Raw genomic sequence first — 20,026 nt, 5'->3', positions numbered from 1 at the left:
ACATGTATGCTGCTCCTGCACTTTTTTGCTGCAAATATGCTCAGGGCCCACTTCCTGTGCATACCCCACTGTTGTTCTTCTAGGGGAGGAGATTCTGGAAAGCTTCACAGGCCTTGTTAGGTATTGTGGACCCTTGACCCGAGGTGGGATTGGTGCTACCTGCGGGGTTGAGCCCCGCAAGTCCTCACTGTCGGGAGGTGAGGCTGGCTGGGAGCAGAGGCTAACAGGAACTTCGCCAGTACCAGCCCGTGTTCCCCGCAGGTTGAGCCCTTTGGGTGCTAGGGCCGGCTGGTCTTAGGTGGGCCTCTGTGTGGCTGGTCCCGGAGAGACAGATGGAAGAAAGTAGGGAGAGTCAGAGAGGTCAGGTTCAGTCCGAGGTTGAGGTGCCCTCGAGGAGAGAGAGAGAAGTCCCCAAGGGACGAGGTGCTACAACAGTTCCTGAGGCAGTAGAGCTGGATCACATGGGGCAGACCCCGTGAAGAGGAAGTGCAGGAGCAGGAGCCTGTGGAATAGAATGTTGAAGCAGGCCCTGAGGAGCGGAGGCACAGAGACAGGGTCCCGTGATGTCGAAAGTGCTGAGCCAGGCCCCGAGGGGCGGGAGCGCAGAAACAGGATCCCGAGATGTAGAAGCGCTTTGCCAGGCCCTGAGGAGCGGGAGTGAGGAGCCTGGCTCAGTGCTTCTAGCACTGAGCCAGGCCCCGAGGAGTGGAAGCGCAGTGATAGGGTCCCGTGATGTAGAAGCGCTGAGCCAGGCCCCGAGGAGCAGGAGCGCAGAGACAGGGTCCTGAGATGTAGAAGCGCTGAGCCAGACCCCGAGGAGCGGGAATGCAGAGACAGGGTCCCAAGATGTAGAAGCGCTGAGCCAGCCCCTAGGGCGGGAAGCGCAGAGACAGGGTCCCGAGATGTAGAAGCGCTTTGCCAGGCCCTGAGGAGCGGGAGCGTAGAGACAGGGTCTCATTATGTAGAAGCGCTGAGCCAGGCCCCGAAAAGTGGAAGCGCAGTGACAGGGTCCCGAGATGTAGAAGCGCTGAGCCAGGCCCCTAGGGGTGGGAGCGCAGAGACAGGGTCCCGAGATGTAGAAGTGCTTTGAAGGCGCTGAGGAGCGGGAGCGTAGAGACAGGTCTCATTATGTAGAAGCGTTGGGCCAGGCCCCGAGGAGCGGAAGTGCAGTGATAGGGTCCCGTGATGTAGAAGCGCTGAGCCAGGCCCGAGGAGCGGGAGCGCAGAGACAGAGACCCGTGAAGTAGAAGTACTGAGCCAGGCCCCGAGGAGCGGGAGTGCAGAGACAGAGTCCCGTGAAGGAGGAAGCGCCGAGCCAGGCCCCGAGGAGCGGGAGTGCAGAGACAGAGTCCCGTGAAGGAGGAAGCGCTGAGCCAGGCCCCGAGGAGCGGGAGTGCAGAGACAGAGTTCCGTGATGTAGAAGCACTGAGCCAAGCCCCAGGAGCGGAAGCACAGAGACAGAGACCCGTGAAGTAGAAGCGCTGAGCCAGGCCCCGAGGAACGGGAGTGCAGAGACAGAGTCCCGTGAAGGAGAAGCGCTGAGCCAGGCCCCGAGGAGCGGAAGCGCACTGATAGGGTCCCATGATGTAGAAGCCCTGAGCCAGGCCCTGAGGAACAGGAGTGCAGAGACAGAGTCCCGTAAAGTAGAAGCGCTGAGCCAGGCCCAGAGGAGCGGGAGTGTAGAGACAGAGTCCTGTGAAGTAGAAGCGCTGAGCCAGGCCCCGAGGAGCGGGAGCACAGAGACAGAGACCCGTGAAGTAGAAGCGCTGAACCAGGCCCCCAGGAGCGGGAGTGCAGAGACAGAGTCCCGTGAAGGAGAAGCGCTGAGCCAGGCTCCGAGGAGCGGGAGTGTAGAGACAGAGTCCTGTGAAGTAGAAGCGCTGAGCCAGGCCCCGAGGAGCGGGAGCGCAGAGACACAGTCCCGTGAAGTAGAAGCGCTGAGCCAGGCCCCGAGGAGCGGGAGCACAGAGACAGAGTCCCGTGAAGTAGAAGCTCTGAGCCAGGCCCCGAAGAGCGGGAGCTCAGAGACAGAGACCTGTGAAGTAGAAGCCCTGAGCCAGGTCCCGAGGAGCGGAAGCGCAGTGATAGGGTCCCGTGATATAGAAGCGCTGAGCCAGGCCCCGAGGAGCAGAAGCGCAGAGACAGAGACCCGTGAAGTAGAAGCGCTGAGCCAGGCCCCGAGGAGCGGGAATGCAGAGACAGAGTCCCGTGAAGGAGAAGCGTTGAGCCAGGCCCCGAGGAGCGGGAGTGCAGAGACAGAGACCTGTGAAGTAGAAGCACTGAGCCAGGCCCCGAGGAGCGGGAGCGCAGAGACAGAGTCCTGTGAAGTAGATGCTCTGAGCCAGGCCCCGAGGAGCGGGAGTGCAGAGACAGAGACCTGTGAAGTAGAAGCACTGAGCCAGGCCCCGAGGAGCGGGAGCGCAGAGACAGAGTCCTGTGAAGTAGAAGCGCTGAGCCAGGCCCCGAGGAGCGGGAGCACAGAGACAGAGTCCCGTGAAGGAGAAGCGCTGAGCCAGGCTCCGAGGAGCGGGAGTGTAGAGACAGAGTCCTGTGAAGTAGAAGCGCTGAGCCAGGCCCCGAGGAGCGGGAGCGCAGAGACAGAGTCCCGTGAAGTAGAAGCGCTGAGCCAGGCCCCGAGGAGCGGGAGCACAGAGACAGAGTCCCGTGAAGTAGAAGCGCTGAGCCAGGCCCCGAGGAGCGGGAGCACAGAGACAGAGTCCCGTGAAGTAGAAGCTCTGAGCCAGGCCCCGAAGAGCGGGAGCTCAGAGACAGAGACCTGTGAAGTAGAAGCCCTGAGCCAGGTCCCGAGGAGCGGAAGCGCAGTGATAGGGTCCCGTGATATAGAAGCGCTGAGCCAGGCCCGAGGAGCAGAAGCGCAGAGACAGAGACCAGTGAAGTAGAAGCGCTGAGCCAGGCCCCGAGGAGCGGGAATGCAGAGACAGAGTCCCGTGAAGGAGAAGCGTTGAGCCAGGCCCCGAGGAGCGGGAGTGCAGAGACAGAGACCTGTGAAGTAGAAGCACTGAGCCAGGCCCCGAGGAGCGGGAGCGCAGAGACAGAGTCCTGTGAAGTAGATGCTCTGAGCCAGGCCCCGAGGAGCGGGAGCGCAGAGACAGAGTCCTGTGAAGCAGAAGCGCTGAGCCAGGCCCTGAGGAGCGGGAGCGCAGAGACTGAGTCCCGTGATGTAGAAGCGTTGAGCCAGGCCCCGAGGAGCGGGAGCGCAGTAGCAGGATTCTGAAGAGCAGAAGCAAAGCAGGAATCCGTAGAGCAGGAACAACAGGTCCGGAGTACTGGAGCAAAGCACCAGAGCAGGAACCAATGGAACTCGTTGCCAAGTCAGCTAGTGGTGGAGAGAGGCTGTCCTTAAATATCCTGGACCTCTGATGTTATCAGTCTGGGATGAGCCTGAAGTTCCCGCCGTTGACCCTTTAAAAGGAGGACTGACGGCACGCGCGCGCCCCTAGGGAGGGCCAGGGTCGGAATGTAGGTCAGCGGTGTCCCAGCCGCCACGTGGAGCACTGGAGGCTAGGCGGAACGTGGCGGCAGTGGCTGGCTGTGGCCGCGAGAACACCCGGAGCAAAGACCCAAGCATGAGATGAGGTGATTTGAGCCAGCCGCGGGTTGCCACGGCTGGTGGATGTAACAGGCCTGCAGCTGTTTTTGAAAAAATATGGTAATTTGACAGAGAAAATTGGTTTAACTGATAATGTAGGGCCCTGCTGTATAATGTTGGTCTAATCATTATAGTCCTTTTGTGCTGGTTTTTTTTAATTAATGTATAGTAATCTAATGCTGATAGTATATGCACAGCTGTAAAAGTAACCAGGGATATCAATGAAGATGGGATGATTACGTCAAGTCCTACAGGTGCAGTGGGTAAGGGTATTTTCTGCATAAAAAAGTAGATCAGGTTTTATCTATAGGCTCTATTTACTTAAAATCTTTTTGGCCTCTAAAAGGCAATTATTGATAAACAAAATCCAGATTGCAAAACGGTCTTCAGAGTGCATAGAAAGAGGAATCGCTATAAATTTTGTAGGAGAAGCACCAGTGACCCTAAACAAGGATGTACACAAGTGAACTGGGGCCTATTGCTATGCACATAGACTGAACCAAAAGTGCAGGCCTAAGCAATACAAATATGGAGTCTGCAACCACATGATGATCTTGGCAACTTCATATGAGACTATGATTCATGCAGAAGTGAAAAAACTATGATTGTTCTTCCATATCAGACATTTGTTAGCACCTCTTACTGTGAGAAGAAACCTTGGACAAGAACTGTGAAACATGTCCTTGGTTAAAACTTTGTATCCAGCCATGTGACCAGCTATGAAATGAGTATTGTTCCAGCACCTGTTCTGCTGAAAAACTTTACAAACTTTATTAACCTGAAAGGGAATATTTATATGCATCGGGACTCAGACAACATCATTTGTCTGAGTCTGTATTACCTTGTTACTCTACTATCTCACTGTTAATGTTTTTCTATCGCTTTCTTTCCATTCCAAGTTGCATTATGTCCCTGTTTTATTGTAACTGCTACTTCTTCTTACATCACATGATATTGTTCTAAGTTCTTATCCTTTTGTTCACATCCTGTTAATTGTAAACCGACATGATGCGACTCCCATCGCGAATGCCGGTATATAAAAAAATCAAATAAATAAATAAATAAAATTTGCATCCCGCCAATCTTGAGTCTGCAGGAGGTTGCAACATCCAATTAAGATCAACGTTGTAGCCTATGGAATTAAATATGCAATGAGGTATGAATCAAAGAAAAGGACTCTGAATTATCCAGACTGTGGACATTATCCAAGAGAACCCTTGCTAAGGGTTATTCTCTGTAGCTTTGCCCCATGGATTCCCCAAAGCTCTGCCAAGAGAGCTTTGCTGACAGAACTTTGACTGTTGCAGTGAGCCTGCAAGCTAAGGCTGAGTTTTATACTCACTGCCTTCAGACTCTGAGAAGCAGGAGTCTGGCCAACTATCCCTTGAAAGAATTAAAAGCTAAAAATGTCTTTACCATGTTCCTGCCATTATACCTCATGGAGACATCTGTGAGACCTTTGGGTACTAAGTGGCCTACAGCATACGAGACTTTACTGGATTTGATCCCATGGTGTTGAGACAGATCTCTGGACCTTTACAAGACTGACTAAGGGTGAGAACACTGGCTTAATTTCCTTCCAGCTGGGTTAACTAGTTTTTGGCATTGCATAATTACTAAGTGCAAAGTTAGGCTTACAGATAACAGGCCCAATATTCAAAGTGCGTTCAGTGCTATTTAGCCGGATAAATGGGGCTTATGTGGATTAGTAGCAGAAGCTGAATATGCGCCCACATTCAATGGCTGCTACTTAGCTGGATAAGTCCCTTATATGGCTAAGCAGCAGTACCTTATATGGCTAAAAGGTTAGCCACATAAATTGTGGGTGGGCAGTAGGTGAATCGGGGGGGGGGGGGGGGGGGAGTGAGTGGGTCATACAACTTATGTAACTAACTGCCGATATTCAGAATTAGCCACATAAGTAGTATGGCTAAGTTAGATGTGTCATAGAATAGGTCTAAATTTAGCCAGTTAGACATATATGGCTAAGCGCTCAGTTATACATGTGTATTTAACAGCATGGCCATGCTGCCAAATATACATCGTAACTTAGCTGGTTAAGTTCTAACCAGTTCAGTTATTTAACCGGGCAGTTTTGAAAATTGATCTCAGTGTGTATAAGTTCTGTTTATGTTTTACTTCAGTGCCTTGCGCTGTAAAACTAAAACAAACAAACTGAAAACTAAAGAGAACAAAGAAAAAAGATAATTGTACCGTATTAAACCTTGTTTTCCTTATGCTGCTATAATAAAATTAACTTGCTGCCTCACAAAAGTGTATTTAACTGCTCCCTAAAACTAATTATAATGCCCCCTTGACCCTTACCTCGCGGGGCATTCCTGGGCCCAGGACCAACCTGGCGGGAGCCCCCTGTAGGGCAGACTCCGTCGGTCCTCATGTTCTTGATACCTGGTGCCTCCACCTGGGGAAGAAGGTGTTAGATGGTGGGATTTCCCTCCCTTCACCCCAGGAAAACAAAAGGGACTGTAAACATGGCTGGCAATATGTACAAATATATACAGGTTTGTTAGACTCCATAAGTATATACATTTCTACATGACTATGTACATTGCTAATAGGATATCAAAACAGCACACTTATTTACTCATGGTTAGTAGTCTCAGCCCACGCAACTATATACATTTCTACAAGATAGCAAGAACATTTAATATTTGACAATTTGGGGGTCGTTGGACCCCACAGTATACCACCATATAGAATAGAAGGAACCTCTTGAGCTCCCGTTTAATCAAGTCTTATTATTATCCTCCCTCTTTTCACCCATGTGAAAAGATGCAACTGGGCTGGTGGGCAGTGTTGTCCTGGGGGGGGGGGGTGCGTTGTATCTAAACCGCTGCCATCTCCTTAGTGTTGCTTCTGCTTTGCTGAAAAGTCCATGCCAACACTGGGGTCTAAGCCCTCCTGGGGACCTGACTCTACCTCCTGGAATGCTGCTGGGGTCCATGCCCTCCTGGGGGACTGCTTGATCTGCTGCTGGGGTCCACGCCTTCTTGGGAGATCGCTTGATCTGCTGCTGGGGTCCACGCCTTCTTGGGGGACCGCTCGATCTGCTGCTGGGGTCTACGCCTTCTTGGGGACCGCTCAATCTGCTGCTGGATTCTCCTTGCTCAAGGGGGACCCAGAATCATCTCCCAATCTGCCGCTAGTGTCCCCACCCTCTTGGGGGACCGCTCCACCACCGGATCTGCTGCTGTCCTTCGATTTCTCTCTTTTGGTAGGAGGGCTTTTCCTGGCTTGGGTTTACAGCTCCAGTAGACACATTGCTTAAACATAGAAACATATATAGAAACATAGAAATGATGGCAGAAAAAGACCAATCGGCCCATCCAGTTCACACAGGCCTTTCCTAACTCCAACATTATTTAACTCCCATCAATCAACACACTTCGCTAGTAATAGCATTAATAGCATTAATAGCCACATCTTACAATGTTATTATATATATATAATTATCTGATCTTCATTTTCTTTCTTACTCCAAGTTATTTATTTCCTTGTTACATGTAACTGCTTTTCTGCACTATTGTTCAAATTGCAAAGTTTATTATAATTGCACCCCTGTTTCTTGTGAACCAGCATGATGGGACTATCGTCCTGAATGTTGGTATATAAAAAAACTTAAATAAATAAATCCAGTCTGCCCAGCAAGCTCCCACACTTATTTTCCCATATCTATCTGTTTCATCAACCACCAAGTTCAGGACCCTTGTTGGTTACTGTTTGATTCAAAGTTCCTGCCCTCCCCTGTCATTGATGCAGAGAGAAATGTTGGAGTTGCATCAACCATTAAGCATAAGGCTTAATGGTTATGGGTAGTAAGCGCCACATCAAGCAAGATATCCCGATGCTTATTTTCCCCAACTGCACAGATCAATGCCTTGTTGGATGTAGTCTGAATGTAAATTCTGTTTTCCACATTTCCCCCTGCTGTTGAAGTAGAGAGCAACGCCGTATATGCATTCAAAGTGATGTATCAGGCTTAATTGGTTTAGGGTAGTAACCGCCGTAATAAGCAAGCTACCCCCACGCTTATTTGTTTAACCAGATTGCGAAGTTCAGTCGTTGTTGGTAGTTATCTGAATGCAAATCCTCTTTTCCACATTTCCCCTTGCCGTTGAAGCAGAGAGCAATGTTCGAGTTGCATTAACCGTGCAAAGGCTTATTGTGTAAGGTTAGTAATCACCAGGTACTAGCCTCCACTCCAGAATCCACCCCCATGACTCTTCTCTTCATTCCCATCCTCTAGCCTTTATGGATTCACAGTGTTTATCTCATGCTCCCTTGAAATCCTTCACAGTTTTAGTCTTCAACACTTCCTCTGAAAGGGCATTCCAGGCATCCACCACCCTCTCCGTGAAGAAATACTTCCTGACATTGGTTCTGAGTCTTCCTTCCTGGAGCTTCAAATTGTGGCCCCTAGTTCTGATTTTTTTCCAACGTAAAAAGTTTGTTGTTGACCATAGATCATTAAAACCTTTCAAGTATCTGAAAATCTGTATCATATCACCCCTGCTCCTCCTCTTCTCCAGGGTGTACATATTTAGGTTCTTCAATCTCTCTTCATAAGTCATTTTATGTAGACCAACCACCTTTTTGGTCACCCTTCTCTGGACCGCCTCCATCCTGTCTCTGTCCTTTGGAGATGCGGTCTCCAGAACTGAACACAGTACTCCAGGTGAGACCTCACCAAGGCCCTGTACAAGGGGATCATCACTTCCTTTCTCTTACTAGATATTCTTTTCTCTACGCAGCCCATCATTCTTCTGGCTTTAGCTATCGCCTTGTCACATTGTTTCGCCGACTTTAGATCGTTAGACACTATCACCCCAAAGTCTCTCTCCTGCTCTGTGCACATCAGCCCTTCACCCCCCATCGGATACAGTTCTTTCGGATTTCCACACCCCATATGCATGACTCTGCACTTCTTGGCATTGAATCTCAGCTGCCATGTCTTTGACCACTCTTCTAGCTTCCTTAAATCCTGTCTATTTCGCTCCACTCCTTCCGGCATGTCCACTCTGTTGCAGATCTTAGTGTCATCTGCAAAAAGACAAACCTTACCTTCTATCCCGTCCGCAATGTCGCTCACAAAGATATTGAACAGGACCGGTCCCAACACCGATCCTTGCGGAACTCCGCTCAACACTGCTCTCTCTTCAGAGTAAGTTCCATTTACCATCACATATTGTCTTCTGTCAGTCAACCAGTTTGCAATCCAGGCCACTACCTCGGCACTCACTCCTAAGCTTCTCATTTTATTCACAAGCCTCCTGTGTGGTACCATATCAAAAGCTTTGCTGAAATCCAAGTAGATGACATCTAGTGTTCTTCCTCGATCTAATTCCCTAGTCACCCAGTCAAAAAAGTCAATCAGATTTGTCTGACAGGACCTTCCCCTGGTGAATCCATGCTTGTTTAGTGTTCAGTGATTCACAACCTCCGCAGTCTCAGCTTTCAGTGATTTTAGCTCTGATAAGCTCATGGCTAGTCATTCACTGTTACCCAGCCTGGATGAGTCACCTCCTCATAGCCAAAAGGCCAAGGCAGGACCATGAAAAGAAAATATATGCAAACCCTTTCTTCCTGTTCGGCTTTTTTTCTGTTGTCTGAGAACTGGGTACCCAAGGGTCTGACTCCCCTTCTTAGTAAGGGTGAGAATCTGTTTGTTTCCTAGAACTGGTTTTTCAGTACATTTCTCTCATAAATCCCTCTCTCATTCAGAATTCTCCAATGTAGGACTTTTCTAGTCATAGTTCTGTATGATTTTAAAGTGATATTTCACTGCAAGGTACCAACAGTATTCCAGGGGGCTGTGACATGCAAATTCCCCTACCTGAGTCTCTGACTTATCTGTTCAATGGTTTTTTAAGCACCGTCACAGTAAGGGGTCTGGCAACCTTTTCAATCTCATTCTGTGTTTCCTGGGCGGATAGCTCATGTTACATAGCTGCATTGTCCCCTTGGTTTTCTCTGCTGCAGTTCACTTAAATGGTAGCGTGCTCTTTACCTCTCTCTCCCTTGGGGGGGGGGGGGATTCATAATGAATTTGTATCATAAGTTTATTACTTAAATCAAGTAATCTACAGTAAGATATCCATACATGATATCCTTACAATGCACCATTAATCCCCTCCACTCTGATCAGCTCACAGACCTGCCCACCTAGGCAGCGCTCTCAAGACTGAATAGATTTACTCCTGCTCAAGATTGATGAAAGTGCAGCAGAAGATGGATAGGAAGTCAGAAGAAGAGATGGAGTGGAAAGGGAGTCAACGAAGGGGGAGATGGATAGGGAGTTGGAGTTGGAAAGGGAGCTAGAGCAGGACATGCTGGAGGAAGAGGAGCTGAAATAATCTGAGAGAAGACAGGGTCATCCACCTGGTGGCATCAGTATTAGTATCACCAATGCGATTTTCCACCTTAGACTTTTGCCTTTTCTAGATCAGCTAAAGTGCCATTGCTCTCTCTTTCCGTGCCTAGCATTCAAAGTTTAAGACAGAAAGAGAGCGAATGGCGTAAAGCCCCATGTGCTAGTACTCTGTCTGCCTACAAATTTACGCTACATCAGTACAAGTCCTCTACCTCAAAATCAAAAAGGGATTTTTACGCGTCTAAGATCCATAACCTGGTCTTTGACGCCAAAGCTCTCTTTGCCTATGTTTCTAGTCTCACTCAGATCAACTCTCCGGAAATTCCCAGTAACCTAGCACAATCCAAAGCCGAAGAACTCGCTCTGTTTTTCCAAAACAAAATCTTCAGCCTCCTAACTCAACTGCCCGCCAATACCGCCGCCCTCTCGTCCTCTCTGCAGCCTTCCATAAAAAACATTTGCCTTGAAGCTTTCGAACCCATCTCCTCTACTGAGATACAAGTTGTTTTAAGAAGAATGAAACCTTCCTCTCATCCTGCGGATCATATTCCCACCAAACTTCTCTTGACAATTCCAGACTCTATCTCCAAAACACTGGTGGACATCATTAACTGTTCTCTTTCCCAAGGTTTCTACCCAGACGACCTCAAATTGGCCTCACTCAAACCACTCCTAAAAAAACCTAATCTGGACCATAAAGACCCTAACAACTTCTGCCCAATAGCCAACCTTCCCTTCATTGCTAAGATTATGGAAAAACTAGTAAACTCTCAACTATCGGACTACATTGAAGATAACAAACTCCTATTTGCCTCCCAATACGGTTTCCGCAAAAATTTAAGCACAGAATCCCTCCTCACTTCCCTGACAGACTACCTCATTCTGGGTCTCGACAAAGGTCAATCTTTCTTACTAGTCCTACTAGACCTTTCGGCAGCTTTTGACACTGTCAACCACTCCATCCTCATTAACCAGTTAGCTTCCATAGGAATTACCGGCATGGCTCTAACTTGGTTTAAAACGTTTCTCAGCAATAGAGGTTACAAGGTTAAAATCCAGAACAAAGAATCATCATGCTATAACTCAACCGTAGGAGTCCCACAGGGTTCCTCACTGTCTCCGACGCTCTTTAACATCTACCTTCTACCTCTTTGCCAGCTCCTCACCAACCTCAACCTAAAACATTTTCTCTACGCAGATGATATTCAGATCCTGATCCCCATTAAAGACACATTTTCGAAAACACTTAATCATTGGGAAACCTGCCACCAAGAAATCAAATGCCTCCTCAACAGCCTAAACCTAGTATTAAATTCCTCAAGACCAAACTACTTCTCATCTCTCCTGAGAACAGCAATTCCACCTCTACTCAGCCAGCCAACCCACCAGCCACTCAAGTGAGAGACTTAGGAGTGATAATTGATGATCGGTTGAACTTCAAAGCTTCCATCAATAGAACTACCAAAGACTGTTTCCACAAACTCCAAGTGCTAAAAAGGATAAGGCCTCTCTTCCACGCTCAAGATTTCAGAACGATCCTCCAAGCAATTATTTTCTCAAAGTTAGATTATTGTAACTCTATCTTACTAGGTCTCCCTTCCTCCTATACCAAACCGCTTCAGATGGTATAAAATGCGGCAACACGTTTACTGACAAACACTAGGAAAAGGATATCTCTCCAAGTCTAAAAGATCTACATTGGTTACCAATCCACTTCAGAATCATCTACAAATCCATCTCCATTATATACAAAACCGTCCATCAACACACCACAATCGACCTACAAATCCCTCTCCACTTACACAACTCCTCAAGACCCACCAGAGACGCATACAGAGGATCAATCCAGGTACCTCCCACCAAAACCACTAGACATATTACCTTAAGAGATCAAGCCCTCTCTACAGCTGGTCCTCCGTTATGGAAATCCATCCCCCCCGATCTCAGACAGGAGCCCTGCCTCCCAACCTTTAGGAAAAGACTTAAGACTTGGCTGTTTAAGCAAGCTTTCCCGGACTCCAATTAATGCCCTTCTCCATCTACTTACATTACAAAGTCAGCTCAATTTCATCTCTTTGTAAATAATTTGCCGTTATTAACCTTTTCCTTTATTTCTCTCTTCTTCCAGTTCAACAGTCCTTGTTATTTGTAACTGCTTTCTTCTGCACTATAGTTCAAGTTTGATGTCTATATTGCACCCCGGTTTAAATGTAAACCAGCATGATGTAATTGTATCATGAATGCCAGTATATAAAAACCTTAAATAAATAAATAAAATTCTGCTATGCCTCCTCCAGCAATCCCAGGTACATCATCACATTCAAGTAGGTATCATGGGAATGTAAAGCTGGTGGAATCTCAGATATCCTTCTGCTATCTTCATGTTACTACTCTAAAATTGTTTACATTGTTGTTCAAATGAGGGATCCTCAAAGATTTTTATTTTTATGCCTTGCAATTTCTGCAACATCCTGCTTACAATAAATTGCAACATAATGAGGTGAATTTTCAAAGCAGTTACATATGTAAATGTAACATACTATTGAGGCAATTGTCAAAGGACATTTACCTGTGTTGAGAGCACTTAACGCAGGTAAAAGCCTATTAACAATTCAATGGCATATATTGTTGCAATATTCAAAAGCCCATTTACACGAATAAAGTGCATTTACACATGTAAAACCCAGTTTTAAGTGTATAAATGCTTTTGAAAATAAGACCCAATGAGGTCCATATTCAAAAGCCATTTAGTAGGATAACAAAATAGTTATCCGTCTAAATGGCTTACCCGGTTATATTCAGCCCTTATCTGGCTAAATTGTAGCCAGCTAATAAGTTTTGTGGCTAGAATTTAGCTGGATAAGTTAGGGGCGGTCCAGGAGCATAACTGGAAGGAGCTGAGTTAGCTGGCTAAGTTAACTGGCTAACTCTGATATTCAGAGTTAGCCGAATGACTTAGCCAGCTAAGTCTGGTCAAGTCAAAGAGCTGTGCTAAAGTTAACTGGCTATAGTTATCCGGCTAACTAATTAAGATAGCAGGCTGTATTCAATAGTGTACCTGCACTATTGAATATGCCTCTAAAGTTAGTCGGATAAGTTTATCCGGCTAACTTTGCTATCCGGACTGTGTCTGAATATATGTTTTAAGCTGCTGTCTCAATTGTGTCTCTCAGTCAAGGAACACATATCAATGTACTGCTCTTGTTTTGACAGGCTCTGCTTTGTGGTTTGTGTATCATGTGTCCAGCAGATCCACTATTATTTTTGGAAAAGACCATTAAGCGAATGATGGAGAAGGGACAATCTGATCTTTTATGGTACAGACTGCTTAAAAAATATTTGAAGTCTTCACAATTACAATTGCTGACATACACACAGAGGGATAATATATACAAAGATTTGCTGTGATATGTCTCCATTGAAAGATTATGGAAACTTTTCACAATGAGAAACCTTGCCATCCCCACAGTACTGTAAATAGGGTTAACCAGCTGCACCATTTTTGCAGGCCAGGCTGATCCAGCCCTGGATTTTTCCTGTGCATGCAGGGGCCTCTTAGTCCTGCTTCTGTTAGGGAAATCAGAATTACAAGTCACTGGGTGCAGAGGGATAAAATCAAGACTGGATCTGCCTTTCCTGCAAAAATGGAGCCTATTGCTCTCCTTGAGGCTAATATGCAGCCAGCCTTATCAAAGTTCATCGGGCAACTATGCCCCGTTGAGTTTATCTAACTTTTCAGCCCGATTCCGCAACAGCTGAATATCCAATCAGAAGCTAACCCAGAGTCGACCAGGTAAGTTTAGGCTTGCTGTTTGACTGGTCAGATTCACCTGGGGAACTTGGTCCATGCAGGCCAAACATAATGAAACCAAACCCTGAAATGCTTCCAGCATCGCTTCTGTTTGCCTAGGTACATTTTTTCCGGGCAACAATTTGCCTGGTGTGCAGGGGAGAATTGAAACCTTTGGGATTTATCTGGCTAACTGCAAAGGTTAGCAGGCCAAACCTTTTGCATATGGCCTTCCTTACCTGTAAGTTTATTTGCGTCTTGACAAGACCGAGCCAAAAGAATAGCTCATTTCTTCAACTATTTTTTATTGCATTTCTAGACTGCTTTTCTGTAAAATGCTAAATTTAATTTAATTTAAGAAAGATTTATTAGTCACAGTATCTTAAATTCTATGTGAGTTCCAAAAAACATACATAAAATAGACATGAAATCATGCAGGGAACAATTACTATAATAAACACTAGAATCACTTCATAAAACAAGTTAAAAGCAACAAAAAAGGGCAAAACAATAATTATAAAATAACAGGACAGCATTTTACCCGCCCCCCCCCCCCCCACTCCCACAGTGAGTCTTTGCAAATTTTGGGGGATGACTGCATGTTTTCAGAGCATAACCGTTGTGTGCATCTTTGAAGATTTAGTCGTGAAAAGCTTTGCTTTATTCAGGTCCTTTTGATTCTCTAAAACCTCTTGCTCGTGTAACACACTCCTTCATTTTATTATAGGGATATATTTATAGATGAATCAATGAGACCAAAGATAAAGCCGGTGACAGAGAGTTACTTGGAGTACCTTTTTGGAACAGATGAAGCACAGCTGGTAAAAAGTGTACTGATATGAGTTTTCTTTTCACATTCCTTGCAAAAATGTCTTCCTGCTTGTCTTTTGGGAAAAAAAAAACAGAAATGTGATATAAAATGATCTGTGAGAAACTTGCTGACAGTGCGATCCTGATGGTAGATCTGAGCACTGTAGGCTGTGATGCTAGGGCTCTGGTTTTAGAGCCAGTCAGGCCAGGACATGCTGTGGAAGTGGTACCCTCAGGCCCAGGGAGGAAGAGAGACGGAAGAGATGACTATGACTATGGTGGCAGCCCCTTTGCCAGCCAGTGAGCAGTGCTAGGTTGAGTCTCGGAGGAGGTGCCCATCCTGCCTTTGGGCTGGCAAGGGTTCCCCAGAGCTGGCCCGCCATATTGTCTGGGAAGGGCAAGGAAGGGGGTTTCAAAAATGGAGGGTGAAAAGGGCAAAAATAAAGGAATTTCATTATGATGCCACATAAATATGAATAATTTGGAGCTAGTTAATATAGGAGTGGCCAACCCCAGTCCTCAGGAGCCACAAACAAGTCTAGTTTTCAGTATATCAATGAATATGCATGAGATAGATTTGCAGGCATTGCTGTTCATTGTATGCAAATCTCTGCCAGTGGTGTATTCGGATTGGGGGAGTAAAGAGCACACGTACACTGATATTTTCGACTGTATGGACATTGTTATACTCCAGTCAACATCCTGTTCAAGTAACAAGTGCAAAGCATGTAGGCGCTTTATATGCATATCTCGAAAGGTAGGACATTTGAAAGAGAAATTACCAAGTAGTTTCCTTCTGAAAATTAGGCGTAAGGTGTGTGCATGCAGTTTCAACTAGGGGGAGCTGTTCAAAATTGCCCCCTAAATGTGCATGTTGTGTATGTTCTCTCTCCTTCTCTCCTCTCAGTATTGTGCACTGTGAAGCTACTATTATGTTTGACATGAATAACAGTGCAGTGCCATGCTGTTGTTTTAGTGTCCCCTTATTAATATCCTCTAATGCCTTTTCCCAGCTTTCTCCGGAGTTATTCACAAAAGCATGTGCGTTTTATGGCACCAACCTGCTGAGAATGTCCTTCGAGTAAGTATGGGTTTGGTAGGTTAGGCTTTGCTTTAATACTAGCAATCATTGGGATCCCAAATTCTTTTTGTCAGAGATTTGCAATCAGCCACTTTGCAAGTGGGGGGAAATGAGCCTGGCATCTAAATAGCATCAAAAGGGAAAAGGAGAGAAAGATCAATGTCATGCTTATTGTTAATCTATGATGGTAAGTGGATAAGCTGAGATGTGACTTGATTAGAGATCCATAGAGACTGATACTCCATACCTCTGCCCCGGAAGACTTATTTGACTGAAAAGGCGCTCAAATTAATCCTCGGGCCTCCCCTAGCCTGCTGGGTTTCCAGGCTATCCCTAATGAATATACATGAGATATATCTGAATGCCTTAGTATTTGGTGCATAAGCTGCACCAACTTTTGTAGGTTCAGTTTGAAATTTATCTTCCATTCATCCCCTTGTCTGATTCTCTTGAGATTGTAGGCTCCTCGAAGCAGTGGCGTACCTAAAGTATTTGGCACCTGGGATAGATACTTCCTTTGTCACCCCTCCCCCAAAGTTCACTTCTCTGTAACCCCGCCCAGTGATCTCCGGTTCCCCTCTCCCTCACGCAGGCTCCTTTTCTCTCTTACATACACTCTCACACACACCTACACACAGGCTCCCTCCATTTGTTTCTCCCTCACACATACACACCCCTTCACACAGGTTCCCTCTCTCACACACAGACATGCACCCTCACCCTCACCCCCATACCCATCACGCACTCCCAGCCTCTTACTTACACACCCACACATGCACTCCCATACACACATACAGGCTCCCAATCTCTTACTCCCATACACACACACACACACACACACACACATCCTCACTTCCGTATGCACACTCACATGCTCTCAGTTTCTTACTAATATACATACACATACTGACACACCCCTTTCTCGCTCAATCACATATGCTCACGTGTGTCATTCTGGCCCTCTCCCTTTTCAGCTTCTTGCAGCTATCCGGCCGCTCTTGTCACCTTTTTTCATCACTCATGGCCTGGCAGCCCCCTCTTCTGCTGCGAGCAAGACAAGCTCCACTCGCAGCCCAGCGGCCTTCCTCTTCTTTTTCAGTGAGTGGGATGGGCTCAACTTGCGGCCTGGCGGCCTTCCTCTTCTTCTACCATGAGCAGGATGGGCTCTGCTTGCAGCTGCCAACCTTCCTCTCAATGGTAACCCCCTCCCGGCTAGCACTCCCGTGCTGGCTGTTACCCAGGGTGGACCACAACCCCCTTAGTATGCTACTGCCTTGAAGATCCAGTTTAATGTAAATCTTAGCAATTTGGAAGTGATCAAAGAGTTCAGAAATAAGGGGTAATGGATATTTGTTCTTAACATTGATAGAATTTAGACCACGATAATCAATGCAGGCCTCAGAGATCTGTTCTTCTTGACGAAGTAGAACCCTGTTCCTGCAGGTGATGAAGAGGGATGGATAAACCCTCGCTTCAGGTTTTCCTTAATGAACTCAATGTTTGCTTGGGAATCCGGCACCGACAGAGGGTACACTCTCCCACAAGGTAGAACCTTCCCTGGCTGGAGGTCAATAGGGCAGTTATAGGGTCGATGAGGGGAAGGATCTTGGTTTGATTTTTGCTGAATATGTCTTGGAAGGCCGCATAGACCTGAGGGAGACTGGGTGGTATTGCGAGATCTGAGACTGCGATGATGGTAGAAGGGACGATTGGATTGAGGCAATGCTGTAGGCAATATGGGTTTCATGACTGGGTATCCCCTATAGACCAGTCCATGGTAGGCCCATGTCACTGGAGCCAGGATAAACCCAGGACTAGGAGGTTGACAGAGCACCTGAGGAAGTAAAATGATTGTGGTCAAGGAGGCCTACTCTGAGTGTCCTGGGTTGGATCACAGTCGTGATTCTCCCAGGCAGCCGCTTTCCATATATCGAGAAGATTAGGAGAGGATGGGGCACTGGGTCCACTGGATTGTCATGACTGCAGACCAGAGTCTACTCAATGAAATTGCCACCGCGCCGGAGTCAAGGAAGGCTTTGGCCAGAATCTTCTGGGTATCAGGCTGTAGGTAGGCCAGCAGAGCTATCCATGAGAGGGGAGTGTTAGTTGAGGGACCTAGAGATGCCTCCCCAGCCAGTCCTAGGCACTGAAGTTTCCTGGTCTCAAGGAGAAAGTACTGTTCCCTGTATGTACCCGGATCTGTCCAGACTCCTGGGTTTTGTCCCCGCACCAGCAGGTGGAGACAGAGAAAGTTTGACAGCCTCTGCCCTATATATACCTAGGCACCACCCACAGCCTGCCAGTATTACTCTGTCTCCAGCAGGTGCTAGGTTTGCTTACCCACAGTCTGTATTAGTCTGAGGCAGTTAGTTAGAGGTTCCATTTTAATTTAATATCTTCTTTTTGCTAGGACTTGTTTGTAAAAAAAAAAAAAAGAAAAGAAAAGAAGAAAAGACAGTGAGGTTTAAGAGGCTTTTTCCTCAGCGAGGATCTCCTCGGCTTCCCAGGGGAAGTGCAATCCCTCCTGGTTTAAGAGGCGGCTGTGGTCAAGGACCCGATAGCCCTTTCTTCAGTAGCTGAGGGGTTGATACCGGGAAGCCCGGCTCACTCACCCCTGGAGACACGGTGGCAAGACCCCTTCTTGTGCTGGGCAAGTACTCCTAATTAAATTAAAAAAAAAAAAAAAAAAAGAGAATTTTTTGTTTCCTTCGACTCTCCCTTCCCTCGACGGGCTTTTTATTTCGGTGCTTGCGGTTTTTTGCTCCTGTTTGCCGTTTAAAAAAAAAAAAAGTTACTTTTTCTCTCGGCCCGATATGTCCCAGAGGGCAGCGTGCAGGGCATGCGGCTCGGCGCGTGGTCGTTTATCCGGTGAGGATCTGTGTCCTTCTTGCATGCCAGGGGGTGAGGGCACCTCACAGACTGCCAGGGGGGGTCATGCTGCGCGTCTCTTCAGTTACCTGCACATTCGGGGAGATGCCGTTCCTTCCCTCGGCTCTGTTCCCACCGAGTGTGGGAATGGGCGCCATTTTGGACGGTTTCGGCATGGCAGGGCCGGCCGGTTGGGTGTAAATTTTTTATCTTGGCATCACTCGCAGCAGCGTTTGCCCGTAGGGGGGGTCTAGCACGGTGAAATCGCCGCGGTCTGCAAGGGGGGATGCCCCTGCAGATAGGGAGGATTCCTCTTCGTCATCCTCATCAAATTCAGATTATATTCAATTTTTACATAAGGCCTTTAGAGCTAAGAAAGCCGCGAAGAGACACGGCAGGGATAGGAGTTTCTCACCTTTACCCTCAAAATCCCGGAAACGGGTCCAGAGCCGCTCAGAGCAGGAAGCCCACAAGGATAAATGCCCTTTAAGGTCCCAGGCGCCACAGGATGATTCTAGTTCCTTCTCTGATGTTTCTCTGGAATCAGAGGATCAGGGCCTGGCCACCCCTCCCCCGAGGGGGATAGAGGGTGAGGGGGACCTGCAGCAGAGTGCTGCATGTGATACACATGGCATGGAGGGAGATGACCCTAAGGTAGTCCGGTTATTCCGAAGGGATGAGCTTACCCTCTTATCCCGGCTATTTTGAAGGAGTTGGGCAATGAACCGACACAGGATCTAGCGGTCTTAGGGTCTATGGATCCGGTTTTATTGGGTCTGAGGGGCCTGCCTACTATCTTCCCTTTCCATTTTTCAGCGACGGATTTACTGTACTGGGAATGGGATATACCGGATATGGGCCTCAAAGTTACGAAGGCCATGGATAAGCTCTATCCTCTAACTGAGGAGGCTCTAGAGCTTCTGCGAGTCCTGAAGACTGATGCCACTGTCGCTGCAGTTAAGAAGAAGACGATTATTCCGATCACAGGCGGTACAGCTCTCAAGGATTGGCAAGACCGAAAACTTGAGCTGCAGCTGAAGAAAAGTTTTGAAATCTCGGCGCTGGGGGTCCGAGCAGCCATGTGTAGTAATTTTGGATTGAGAGCGGGCCTTTGCTGGGTTCAACAACTTCTGGCCAATGAGTCTCTCTCCGAGGAGGAAGCTCGGCAAGCTGGGCGCTGTGCAGATGCTCTGTATGATCTTCTGCGGACTTCTGCTAGTTCCATGGTCTCAGCAGTTTTGGCTAGATGCTTATTGTGGCTACGACACTGGGCGGTGGATGTGTCTTCAAAATCTAGGTTGGGCTCTCTTCCTTTTAAGGGAAAGTTGCTATTTGGCAAGGAGCTTGAAGACTTGGTTCAGTCTTTGAGAGAGAATACGGTCCATCGCCTTCCCGAAGATAGGCCTAAGCCGAGGTCTTCGTTTTCCTCAAGATCTCGTTTTTGGGGTGATCGGAGGACTCGTACGCCCCGAGCGT

General features: G+C 47.4%; 1 protein-coding gene across 2 annotated transcripts in view; it reads left to right on the top strand.

Moving 5' to 3' along the window:
• FBXL13 (F-box and leucine rich repeat protein 13) overlaps positions 1-20,026 on the top strand; it is a 310,049-nt gene that overhangs the window by 6,243 nt on the left and 283,780 nt on the right. For both annotated transcript variants that reach the window (XM_029617147.1, XM_029617148.1), the window contains exons 2-4: positions 13,215-13,318; positions 14,519-14,612; positions 15,615-15,682. In XM_029617147.1, coding sequence (XP_029473007.1) covers positions 13,215-13,318; positions 14,519-14,612; positions 15,615-15,682 — 266 coding nt within the window. The remainder of the gene's footprint in view (positions 1-13,214; positions 13,319-14,518; positions 14,613-15,614; positions 15,683-20,026) is intronic.

The sequence above is a fragment of the Rhinatrema bivittatum genome, chromosome 9, assembly GCF_901001135.1.
Source record: "Rhinatrema bivittatum chromosome 9, aRhiBiv1.1, whole genome shotgun sequence".
Lineage (NCBI taxonomy): Eukaryota > Metazoa > Chordata > Amphibia > Gymnophiona > Rhinatrematidae > Rhinatrema > Rhinatrema bivittatum.
This window is presented reverse-complemented; position numbering and strand designations above follow the sequence as displayed.